At 35.7% G+C, this 13,852-nt stretch overlaps 1 protein-coding gene across 3 annotated transcripts in view; it reads right to left on the bottom strand.

Moving 5' to 3' along the window:
• Nucleotides 1-13,852, bottom strand: part of CFAP299 (cilia and flagella associated protein 299) — a 638,990-nt gene that overhangs the window by 13,853 nt on the left and 611,285 nt on the right. For all 3 annotated transcript variants that reach the window (XM_032632705.1, XM_032632704.1, XM_032632703.1), the window contains one exon: nucleotides 5,218-5,347. In XM_032632705.1, the coding sequence (XP_032488596.1) occupies nucleotides 5,218-5,347 (130 nt within the window). The remainder of the gene's footprint in view (nucleotides 1-5,217; nucleotides 5,348-13,852) is intronic.

The raw sequence follows: 13,852 nt of genomic DNA, 5'->3' as shown, positions 1-13,852 counted from the left end.
TCTTTCTCCCTAGTCTGTCGTAATCAACACCCTCTAATCTCCTTAAAACACAACTTTCTTCCTGTTATTTCCCTGCACAAGAGCCTGGGCATATTTCCCTATTTCCTGTCAAGTCTACTCCAAGGTCTTCATCAGTCTTGCATTCAAGGCTTTTCATGACCTTTCCATGCTCAATTCCCATTCTGCTCCTTCTCCAAAAGAATTCAGCAGCCAAATTGAACTATTTAGGTTTTCTTTGCCTTTGTTTTACACTCATCAACCTTATCTTTGTTAATAGGTTTCATTCCTGGCATTATCTTCTTCTCCATCTCTATGAGTTCAATTCTTAATCATTCTTCAATTTCAGTTAAAAGATTACCTCCTCTATTAATAATCACCTAATAATCCCCAATGCTGTCCCCTCACAGTCTCCTTTCCACTGGCTCCTGACTAAGATCAAAAGTCATCTCTTCTTCCACTGAATCCCCAAAGCATTTCTCTTTTTTGCAACATATCACTTTCTTCCTTATGTTGCAGTTATATTTTTTACATGCCTGTTTCCTTAAAAATCTTTCAAGCACTTAAAGGGCAAGGGTTGAACTCTTGCTCATCTTTACATTCCCTATGGTGTCTCAAATTTATGTTTAAGCTCCATCGCTAGAGTCTACTAATGATGAACTCTGTGACCTTGAGCAAGTCATTTAACCTGTTTGTGTCAATTTGTTCATAAATCAAAAACATATTCTAATTTAACAGTCTTAATTTGAGACAGATTAAATTACATATTCCTGGGACTGCACAAGAACACTTGAAAGCACATACCAAATAAAGGTTTCTGCATAACCTCAACAAAGCCTACAATTATGGCAACACTAGCTGTTTCCACCGATAAGTTCCTGTAATTTATTTTCTGACTTACTTGGATCAATACAGAGTGGTGTGACTGTACCCTTTCTAGCTATCTCTGTTACCTCAAGCATCAGTGACATAATCCACTCCTCAACTTTGAATTACTATAGCATTATATTTGTGTGTTTGGAGGGAATCATTCATTTAATCATTTGTTCCATGAATATTTATTAAGTACCTATTAACCAGACATTTTTCCAGGTGATAGGTTCTCACATTAGTTAACAAAATAGGCGAGGGGAAAAGAAAAACGCTGGTGTAACTGTGGAAGATGTTTCCTATTTTAACCATTTTATACAATCTCTCATCTTATTAGTAGATCATGAAGGTTTTAGACCACCTATGTTAGGCTAAGACTCAAAGCAAACTCTTCCAGGTTAATGTTTCCTAAAAGCAAACGAAAAATGCCTAGTTTTTCTCATTTGTCCAGATAGTGCAGAGGAGTGAGTACAAACTGCGTCCCCTCAGTCCTTCTAAAGGTAATACAGTGGAAACATTTTGGTGGGTGTGAATCACTTAGACAAGCATTCTTCACTCAAAAGTAGAAACTGACCTTATTTGTTCCAGATGTTATACAGCTGCAGGGAAGTTAAAGCCAGTGGTCCTGTTTTCAGTGCAACCAAACTCTTATTGCATTGGGAATTTATTAACCAATGAACTCATATTACTTGTTCTAAGACCTGCACAGTTTTCTTTTTTCCACTCTTACCATTCACAAACAACAATGTTTCATAGGAACCATACTTCAGAATTAATGAGTCTACATCTGTGTTGTACAAAGGAAACATATCCTGTTTACCAGTGTTTCCATTTTTCATTTATCTTGACCCCTTTAATTTTAAGCATAAAATTTTCAGAGTACTTGAAGGAGAGTTGAGTTGTGCTGTTCTTACAACATTTTATAGCACTTTAACTATGGAGTTATTAGAAGGTGTTCATCTTAGGAAGAATTGTCAGCAAAATTATTAAGAAGAATACTGATTATAAAAATGTAACTCGTATCGTTGTTTGTAGTTCAAAAAACTTGACATATTAGCTTATTTCTTGACTCTCCTGCAGGCCTGTAAGAGCTGCTATGTGGATGCATGAAATATAAAAGGATCATGGCTCTTTGACGAGAGTGAAAAAGCTAAGAAATCAGGTAGGTGATGTACATGCTACTTTTATATCTAGTCCATAAAAATGAAAATATATGTGTTATATTTTGTTTGAGAACACTTGTGTTTGGGAACAGAGTACCAGATCTCTTGAGATTATTGTGTTTTTATAGATAAGACTTTTTCAAATTATGGTTCATGGCAATCTACAGCAGAATCACACTGGCCACTTATGAAAATATGTACTTCTGGGCCCAGTTGAGTCAGAATCTCTGTGAATCAGGTCTGAGCCTGTAGAAGGACTCCAGAGATCAGAAAACAATGATAACAACAACAACAATAGACTCTCATCTTCCAGTTGTGAACAGTAAAGCCTAGGGAGGTAAAGTGAATTTCTCAAGGCCATGCAGCCAGTTAATAGTAAAGTAAGGCCTAGAATTTTGTTTATTAATGCTGAGACCGACATTCTTTTCCAGTAAGTTTTTATCTTTAAAAAGATAAGCTTAAAATAAAATTTAAAGAAATAGAAGTACCCAAATATCATTGGATGTCTCACCCAATAGTTCTTTACTTTTATCATTAATTAACCAAATCCTTGTTCATTCTCCAAGACTTTGGAAGTAACTTTCCTTCAGACTCATCAGGAATCTTTTGAGTTATAAGTAAAATCTTCCAGGAAAAAAGAGGAAGACGTTATATTTCATGGATTGTAGACTAAGTCTTTGAAAGATCATGATTGATTACTTTGTAAATGCGTGTTTTAGTTAAAGTTATTTGAACCAGTCAAGCAGCAGTTTGGATTTAATAATGATTCTTCAAAGACATAGACAAAAACTCTAATTCATGACATACATTCTTGATATATGTATATGGTATCAGTTAAAATAGAGCCCTAAAAGTCTGTGTGATATCATTCAAAACTGATTCAAAAATTTGTTTCATACATCTTAATGATGCTATAAATCAATTTATATCTTTTCTTATGTACATAGTTTAGCCTTCAAAAAGGAAAAGACTCTGTGAATGCTATTTATTAAGTTTTCTGTAATTTGCCTCAAATGATAACATGTTGACACCCATCTATGATGAGTATAGAGGCATCACCAGAGAGAAGATGCACTCATAAACTTCTCTGCTATTCATAGATTCATAATAAATATGGCCCTACTGATGTTCAGGTCCAGTCCCTCATCTTACTAATGAGAAACCTGAGAACAACAAAAAAAAGAGTAGTGTTCTTTTGAAGGAGATAGCGTTGTGTCAGAAACTGTCACCATGGTTGTTAACTCTAACTCTCCCCCTCCCCGGAGGGAATGTAAGCTGTGGGGAAGTGTTATCTTTGTCTCACAGGAAACCACCAGAAGAGAAAAACAAGAGACCACCAGAACTGGTTAGAACCAGCCAAGTCTAAAATGGCTGATGACCTGGTCTTCAGTAGACCTTGAGCCCCATCATACACTCATTGTAATACACGAGCATGCTAAGTGACACGCCTGCCGGTGGCCATAACAGGAAGTACCGCACCATAGAAGGAAAAAAAGAAGGTGGCAACCAGTTCCAGGAAGAACCCCACCTATTCCCAGAAAGCCAATGCATATGCCTCCCTGTCATTAACCCTACCTTTAAAAATCTTGCCTTGATCACCCCCTGACTAGAAGTTGATTTGTGAACTAAGTTCCGGCTTCTCCTTTCTCTGGTCATTGAATAAAGCTTGTGTTATTTCAATCCCAGCATCAGTTTTGTTATTGCCTGTGCAAATCTGAACAGGAAAAGAAGCTCCCCTGTCAAGGCAGGGGTCTTCAGCCAGGCTAGGGCACAAGGGTGGGGGGTTCCATAAGGCCAATCTAGTAACAGAACTGCTAGTTGTCTACCCAAACCTCTCTTCTCCCTTTTGTAGAACTCTTGTTTCTAGCAGGACATATGGCTACCTAAATAAAGATTACATTTCCCAGCCTTCCATGTAGCAAGATATGGCCGTGTGACTAAGTTCTTGCCATGGAACATAAGTGACCATGGGTGTGGTAGCTTTGGGGAAACTTCCTTACAAGGTAGTGGGGGCATGTTCTTTGTACCTACTCACCTTCTTCCATACATTCTGTTTAAAAGGTGGTTGTTTTGGCTGGAGATCTATGTTGGCCTAAGAGGACGAGGGCCACCTTGGCCCAGATGACAGTGTAGCTGCCACTCCAACTTTGGAAAGCCTCTATATAGACTTACAAGTGGGAGAGAAAGAAGTCTCTTTTCTCTTTAAGTCACCAGCTTGGGGTTTCTTGTGTTTGAAGCTGTATCTGATTCAGACAAAAATCTATTTCATGCTACAAAATTTCCTTTATTCATTTTTTGAGCACATAGTTACTAAGTACTTTTTATGAGCAAAGAACTACATTAAGTGGATATGAAACTAAATATTTTTTATTTTGAAAAATTTTTTGAAAAGGTTTTAGATTAAGACTCCCCTTTACCTTCGGTCCATCTTTTACCTACCCCAGGCATATCACACAATTTTATTCCTTCACTATGAAGAACTATTTCTCTTGACTTTGGATTTTAGACTGATACTGTCATGTGAGTAACATGTTTTCCAAAAGTTAGAAAAAAAAACCACCAAAGCAACCCAAGCACATACGACTTTTACGTTTCAACCTTCGCCCCCAGCTATATGACAAATCATGATTAAAAGTCATGATGTAAATGTAGTCTTTGAAAATATGTAAGATGTAAACATTTGTCTTTGAACAAATTCAAAATATCATGGCACATGTTTTTAAAATATTTAAATCAAATGTATTTTCTAAGTTAATGCTCAGAAATGCACTAAACACAACACTGTTTTCAGTGTTAGTCACATAAAAAAAGGTACGTATGTGAGGTGAGAGTCTCTCTTCCCTAAATGACTCATCTCCCCTTTCAGAGCAGAAAGTTACTGGCCTCCCCAGAATCAGAGCAAACAGATTTGCTGTCACTGGCTCCCTTACCTAATTCTGCTGTCAGGCATGGAGAAGTGTTCGCACATGTGAGTTCCATTTAAATTCCTCCCAAATTCTTCTTTGTTGATTTCTGATAATTTATTGTTTTGAAGTTTTTTTCTTTAAGGAGAGTAGATGCTCTAAGTTTCCACCTATCTTTTCACTTCTAAATTTAAAAGCTTAAGGTCAAATATTTAATAATTTTTGAATGATGGTAGAGATACAATAAAATTTGAGGAGATACCTAAGTGTAAAAGCAGACTTACCTTAGGGTCCACGTTGAGAATTTTTCTGTCTCTTTTGTATTTGAAAAGTAAGCCTTCTGGATTATCAGCAATCACTTGGTAGTTGGGAGTTGAATTCCAAACAGCAACATGACTGTCCCAGTTGTAAAAACTATAGAAATAAATATTTATTAGGAATTAATATGCATAATGAATTAAATTGACAAATATATTTCAGAAAATATTTGGGGCAGTTCAGCTTCAAAATAAATTGATAGGATCACAGTCTATACAACCATGTAGACCACAAGTGTGATTAAAATTCTTGCAGAAAAGATTAGACTGGGTTATTTTCAAATCATTTCGATACATATTTATGACTGTTTTGCATGATTTCCTGGTTTGGACACTCTAGGACCTAGGACCTATTCCAGTATCATATTCCCAGGAAGTCAAGAAGAAAATTGATGCAATTTAAGGCTATTTCTTCTAGTTCAGACTCTTCAGGATATTGAGTATTCAGGGTATTAAGAGACTGTTTACTGGAAGGAAAGGCAGGCTAAGTCACCTCTTTTCATTCAAAACAAATTAATTCATTTCTTTAAGGTTCTATTTTTCAATAATATGTTTTCCCAGGCAGTAAGAAAACTACTTGTGTTTGAGAGGTTACCAGAGGCCAGGCATGATGTGATGTATTCTAAAACAACACCCATATGAATTTGCTCTTATTTCACAGACAAGGCAAGGATACTACGGGAGTTCAACTAGCATAGTTAACACCCTGCAACTAATACATCATAGGGTTAATATTTCAACCCAGATCTGTGTGTTTCAAAGCATATGCATGTTCTTTCTACTGTTCAACATTGCCTGTTCAATCCCTTCTTTGGAGGTTCGTCTATGGAAACTTTCTATTTTTTTCCATCTCTCATTTTATACTTGTCAAAAACAAATATAATGCTGTCATGTTCATTGGAAGTATCCTCAGTACACTTATTTTTACATATCTTATTCCCATTAACACATTTCTAATATTATGTTTGCTTTTAAAATGACAGCCACAGAGATAAGTCATGTAGAGCTCCCAGCCCAGTATGCCTCTCAAATATTTGTAATATTTATTTTTAATCATTTCCCCCTTATCCTATTTCTGGGTTGTTTTCCCCTCTATTACTCCTCTTCTTCATTTTGAAAGAGTAGATTTCATTGATTAAACTCACTCTGAATTACATTGTTTTCTGAGGCATCACCTTTTTGCTACTACCTGAAAATGTAATATGTTTACCCTCAAATTTTTTAATACTCAGAAAAAACTGATTATATAGATCATATATTTATATCTTTGGGGGTGCATATTAGTGAGGACTATTCTGTCTCTTCCCCTCTTACTCCTTCTATGGCCAAGACATTGGAGTGTCTGCCTTTTCTGAGGCACAGAGTTAGGAAAAGTGGTTTTCCAACCATCTCTGTCTGTTTAATCAAGCCTCTGCAAGAGAGCAGGAATGACTATCTGATTAGTGAACTGAGAAAAGGAGCTAAACATTCATGGCTTTCTAGGTCCTCACTTTAGCCAGCTTTCATGAGCGAAGTTTATCATGGCAGGCTCAATGCCCAATAGGGTGATGATAGGAGAGCAGCCTATAGTACTGGTGATAAATTCAATCCAATGGTAAAAGTATTACAAGCCAATTTGACTATGCACCCAAACTGGGTCCCCCAATTCAGTTTAATTCATAATAAAGAAGATAAATTGACCTCTATTCTCCTGGCTGTTCAGTTAGGAGATTCACAAATTGGAATAGGGGACATGGGTATGATCCTCAACTATATATATATATATATATATATATATATATATATATATATATATATACATACATACATATATTTCTGAGATATATGGATATACATAATCCCAATAAAATGCTTGAGTCATACAGGCAGATTTTATATATATACACTTTATCAAAAAAAGTTAATTTGTGTAGCATGTGGTACTTTTGATGAAGTGATTTGGATTGTTAATCAATACTTTTGTTTTACTAGGCAGGGAAGGGAAACAGGTTTCATCTCACATGCCAATTCTAATAGCTAATAATTATTAGTATTTAATAAAGATAACTAACACTTATTTAATAAGCACCACACCATGTGTTGGGTACTGTGAATCTATTATCTCATCAACCTTATTGTCAACACCATTATCCCCTTTTATACATGCAGAGCCCAGGTGATCTTGAAGTGTACTTGTGGATGAAGATGAGGGACTGGATTTGAGAAGACATTGAAAAGTGGATTTAATGGTTATGAGAAAGACATCAATGAGATAAGAGTCTAGGATTACTCTCAGATTTCTGGTTTGAATACATAAGTGGATGGAATTATCTACTAGGAACTAAAATACAAGATAAGGAACAGATTGTAGGAGGTGGGGTGGGGGACGTGTAGTTCATTTTAGACGTCTTGAACTTGAAATCCTTATGACATATCTAAGAAAATGAAAGCAAGGATCTTGGTTTGTGTTGTTTACTGCCCTATTTCCAATTCCTTTTTTCAGACCATGCCTCACAATGGTAGATGCTAAATGCATATTAATGGAAGAAATAGATAATGGATGAATTTCTGAACTTAGAGACTTTTCTTAGATGGAGTAATGTATCTAGAAATATCAGCAGTGTTTAAATTCAAAGAGGTGACTGAGATGGGCAAAGGAGAAGATGGAGATAAGAATGAAATCTGGAACATCAATTTTATCGAGTAGGAAGAGGAATCAGCAAAGGAGAGTAAAAAACAGTGATCTGAAGCGTCAGAAAGAACCAGGAAAGAGTTACTTTGTTGCAAAAACTGAAGAGAGGAGAATATATCAAGAAATAGTACTTGAAAGACAATAGTGTCAAATGCCTCATATATTAGATAAGGCATGAAGAGAGTTCATCAAAATTTGCACTTGGAAGGATATTACAGGAAAAGCAGTTGCAGTAAAATGGTGGGAGCAAAATTCAGTTATAGAGAATTTAAGGGGAAGATGGGAACAGATTACTGAATAAAAAATTCCTTTATTAATTTAGTTATAAAGTAAACAAGAAAACTAGGGCAGCACTGGGGATATAAAAAATTAAAGGTCAGCTTTTTTTTTTTAAAAAGATGAAATATTTTTGAACATGTTTCCATGGTGTGAAGAGGGAAAAGTAGAGAAAGCAGGATCCTAAAGAGGCAGGAGCTATAAAAAGGCTTTGCCATAAAAAATTCTATATGAGAAGATGTATCTAATATACAACAGAACTATGATATTCCTATATATATGTAGGTTAATTTGATTTTAGTAAGAACCCTGCATATTATTTATTACTATTCCTATTATATAGATGAGTGAACTGGAGCTAAGAGAAGATAATAAAAAATTTGAAGTTTACATTACTAGTAAGTACTAGAATACAGTCTCAGACCTAGTCTATAGAATCTAAAACAAGTACTTTTTCTAAAAATTTTTATCTTATTGTGGTAAGAACACTTAACAGGAGACTTGCCCTCTTAACAAATTTTTAAGTGTACAATACATTATGTTGACCGTAAGTACGATGCTGTACCGCAGAGCTTTATAGCTTATTCATCTTGTTTAAGTGAAACTTTATGCCTGTTGATTATTAACTCCTCAATTCCCCCTCCTCCCCAACCCCAGGTAACCACCATTCCATTCTTTGAGTCTACGAATCTGACTATTTTAGATACCTCATATAAGCGAAATCATACAGTATTTGTCTTCCTGTGACTGGCTTATTTCACTTTTCATAATGCCCTCAAGTTTCATTCGTGTTGTCACATATTGCAGAATTTCCTTCTTTTTTAAGGTTAAATAATATCCCATTGTATGTATATACCACATTTTCTTTTTCCATTCATTTGTCAATGGACATTTAGGTAGTTTCCACATCTTGACTGTTGTGAATAGTTTCTTTTAGTCCACATATAGTTGAGTGTTGTTTTTTAAAATCCATTTAGCCACTCTGTTTTTTGATTGGGGAGTTTAATCCATTTATACTTAAAGCAGTTATTGATAGGGAAGGATTTACTTTTGCCATTTTATTAATTGTTGTCTGTTAGTCTTGGAGTTCTTTTGTCTGTCTTTTCCTCTCTTGCTGTCTTCCTTTTTGTTTTGTTAATTTTTTTTATTGATATATTTTGAATACTTGATCTTTTTCTTTTGTGTATCTTCTATAAGCATTTTTTTGTAGTTACCTTGGGGTAAACATAAAATATCTTATAGTTGTAAATGTTAATTTTAAGATGATAATAACAAGTTTAATCACATACACAAACTTTATATTTTAACTTCTCCCATTCATGTACTTCATGCTATTTTCAAAATTTATATCTATTCATACTGTGTATCTTTAACTTTTTTGTTATAATTATTTTTTAATACTTTTGTCTTATAATTTTTATAGTAGAATTAAAAGAGATTTACCCACTGCCATTACAGTAATACACTACTCTGAATTTTTAAAATATATTTACCTTTATCAATGAGTCTCATACTTTCTTATGCTATCATGTTTCTTTTTAGCATCCTTTCATTTTAATTTGAAGAACTCCCTTTAGCATTTTTTGTAGGGCAAATCTAGTGGTGGTGAACTTTCTGAGCATTTTTTCTGTGTGGGAAAGTCTTTATCTCTTCTTCGTTTTTGAAGGACAGTTATTCTGGGCATATTACTCTTTGGTAGTAGCTCTTTTCTGTCAGCAGTGTGAGTCTATCATCCCACTCCCTTCTGGCCGGCAAGGTTTCTATTGAAAATCTGTTAATTGTCTTATAAGAAGGCGAGGAGGGTCCATTGGATGTGACAAGTTGCTTTTCTCTTGCTTCTTTCAAAATTCTCTTTGTCTTTGATTTTTGACAATTTAATTATAATGTGTGTCTTGAAGTAGATTTCTTTGATTTATCTGATTGGTGTCCCTTAAGCTTTTTGGATTTGGATGTCCATTTCCTTCCCCAGATTTTGGAAGTTTTCAGTCATTATTTCTTGGAATAATTTTTCTCATCCTTTATCTCTCCTCATTCTTGGAATCCCATAATATGTGTATTGGTTCCTTGATGGTGTCCCATAACTCTCTTAAGGTTTTTTCACTCTTTTTCATTGTTTTCTTTTTGCTTCTCTGACTTAATTATTTCCAATGACTGGTCTTTGAGTTCATTGATGTTTTATTCTGCTTAATCTAGTCTGATGTTGAAACACTTTAGTGGGTTTTTTTTTTAAGTTTAATTATTGTCTTTAGCTCTATGATTTCTGTTTTGTACTTTTTAATATTTTTTCCTTGTTGAATTTCTCCCTTTGTTCATGAATTGTTTTCTTGACCTCAGTGAGCACCTTTATGACAGTTATTTTGAATTCTCTTTTAGGTATACTATCAGTACCTTTCTGTAGTGTCAGTATCTGGAGATTTATCTTATTCCTTTTGGGGAGAACATTCTTGCCTGATTCTTGATTTTCCTTGACTTTCTGTGTTGCTGCCTGCATATTAGACAAAGTAGGCATCTCTCCCAGTCTTCATGGACTGGCCTTATACAGGAGAAGACCTCCACCAAGCAACCTGGACAGAGATTCACTGGCCTCTTCTAACTTTTTCCCTCCCCAGGAAGAAGCAGGCAGCTTTGGGTTTTGTCACTTGCTATGTGATGAGTAGGGAGTAAGATCTATGTATGATGTCTACCAGCCCAAGCTGCTGTCGCCATTTTCCTCCAGGTGCATGGAATGTGCCTGGCCCACCAGAACTCCAAGACTGGCAAAATTGAAGTTAGTCCTCTGGGGACCCCCCCCCCCCTTAGAAGAGCTGGGAGTCTGGATACACAGACCAACCCCTGCCTCCCTTGGGAGAAGCTGAGAGTTAGGGTGTTTCTTTTTCATAGTATGGTGCTATGCTGGCAGTAGGGATTCCAGTAAGAGGGTGTCCCAAACCTCTCTACTGGCTTTGGTGATGCTTGCTTTGCATTTTCCTGGGGATACAGGGACCTTTCAATTAGTTTCTGGATTTATCACAAAGGGAATTTGTCTAGGAATTCTTGCTGAATCTGTGTATTTGTGGGAGGAGAGTCCAGGGCTTCCTACTCTGCTATCTTGCTGATATCACCAATCCAAATGCTCTTTTTAATCTGCTATTTCTTGATTTCTTTTATTTTTAGTTAATTTTTATTGGAATACAGTTGCTTTACAATGTTGTGTTAGTTTCTACTGTACAGCAAAGTGAATCAGCTATACGTATACATATATCGCCTCCTTTTTGGATTTCCTTCCCATTTAGGTCACCACAGAGCATTGAGTAGAGTTTCCTGAGCTACACAGTAGGTTATCACTATTTATCTATTTTATACATAGTATCAATAGTGTATTTATGTCAATCCCAATCTCACAATTCATCCCACCCCACCTATCCCCCTTGGTATCCATTTGTTCACTATAAAACTTTGCCTAGAACTAACAAACATATAAATTTCAGCTAAACAAGGAAAAGACAGAAAGAAAGAAAGAGAGGGAGAGAGAAAGAAGTAAAAAAGGAAAGAAAGGAATAAAAAGGGGAAAGGAAAGAAGAAAAAAGAGATTTAAAAACTTCCCCAAACTTAGATTCTCTCCAGGTCATCACACTTTTCTCCTAATATATTATAATTAAATCTATCTTCTCTATGCCAACTTACCTCGACCGCTGTTCCATCTCAGTTCTCTCACCTGAGCTGCTTATCCACATGACGTGCTCAAGTAAATACTCACTGGGATAAATCATAGACTCCTCAATCTCAACATATTAGAAAATAAAATTTTCCCATCTTCCAAACCTGTTTAAACTTGCTGTACTCTCTCTATCAATAAGTGGCGCTTGAGCTTCCCTGGTGGCACAGTGGTTAAGAGTCCACCTGACGATGCAGGGGACACTGGTTCGTGCCCTGGTCCGGGAAGATCCCACATGCCGCGGAGCAGCTAGGCCCGTGAACCATGGCCGCTGAGCCTGCACGTCCAGAGCCTGTGCTCCACAATGGGAGAGGCCACAACAGTGAGAGGCCCGCGTACAGCAAAAAAAAAAAAAAAAAGTAGCACTCAATAAATGTTCATTAACTAAATTAATGATATATGTCCATCTTTATTATTATTTGTGATACAGCTGATTACAGTATTTTTAATTATTACAGAATTAAAATAAAGAAGTAGCAAGAAAATTTATTTTAAAATGTAATTAAGAGAATTGATCTAGAACATTGATCTGGGACTTAGGAAATCTAAACCCTCATGCAGTGGTTTCAATTTTCTCTTATCTAAAGTTTAGAGGTTGAACTATATATTGCAAAGGCTCTTTACAATGGTAATAGACTGTTATTATGAAAGCCTCCTTTGATTCAATGGGTTCTTACACGTTATTTTAATTTATGTCTAAGTGGTCACATCTAGAAAATACTTGTAGAAAAGTTCAAACATACTGTATCTAAAATAGATAGAAGAACTTAAGGGGTAACTTATGTGAAATTATTTAAGGTTTAGGAATAAAAGAACAATTTTCCATTTGCTCCCCATGAAAAGCATCCAAGGTTTGGGCATTTTGCTGTATGAGAGTGTACTTGTACACAACTTACACAAATAAGTTGGGATAATGAATTGAGATAAATATGTGTAAAATCTGTTCACTCAGTGATAAGGGAGTCCTCATGTATGTTTTTGGAAACAATTACCTGTTTGTCATGTATTTTACATGATAACTCCTGATACCAGAGAAAATATTTTTATGACATTACACGACAACAGAGCATTGGACCACCAGGGGGAGTAAATTTCAAAGCCGTGTCTCCAGAATACTTTGTTTGCCCTAGTTTTGCTCAATATCTTCCTTCAAATGGAGTGGAAATGGCATATTTAGGGAGATCATGAGAGCACAAAATGGACAATGCTATCAAAGATTAGAAAAATTTGCACTTAAAAATACATTTAAAGGCAATCCAAGGCCTTAGGGGTGAATACAGAACAAAAATAATGACTATAACAATTGTAGTCTCCAGTACATAAAGCACAGGGAAAAAATAAGATCACTACCACAAGAACAGGGAATTTGAAATCACAGAGAACACATCACTGAAATAGAAGCTATTACCATCTAAGAGATTTTCCCCATGAATATAACCAATAGTTCATAATGATTAGGAGGGAGATGTTTCAATCTCTATTAATTATGGATTTTTTTGGGTTTTAAACTGTTGGACAAGTAGGCATTTACAGTACCTAATACTTGAATATGCTTATACAGTTAAAAAAAAATTTCATTTGAGAGAAAAATAAAGAATATTTATAAGATATAATTTTTAGGACAGAGAGATATTCATATTTAAAGGAAATTTGTAAAAAACAGAAATAAAATTAAAAACCTACAAAAACGGTTTTTGTGAAATCAAAAGATTTTTATTGAGGGACTTCCCTGGTGGTCCAGTGGTTAAGAATCCACCTTCCATCGAAGGGGATGTGTGTTCGACACCTGGTTGGGGAACTAAGATCCCATATGCCGTAGGGCAACTAGACCCATGCGCCACAACTAGAGAGCCTGCGTGCTGCAGCTACTGAGCTCGCACACTCCGGAGCCCCCATGCTGCAACAAAGAGCCTGCTCACAGCAGCGAAATATCCCACATACCACAACGAAGATCCCACATG

The sequence above is a fragment of the Phocoena sinus genome, chromosome 5 (assembly GCF_008692025.1).
Source record: "Phocoena sinus isolate mPhoSin1 chromosome 5, mPhoSin1.pri, whole genome shotgun sequence".
Lineage (NCBI taxonomy): Eukaryota > Metazoa > Chordata > Mammalia > Artiodactyla > Phocoenidae > Phocoena > Phocoena sinus.
This window is presented reverse-complemented; position numbering and strand designations above follow the sequence as displayed.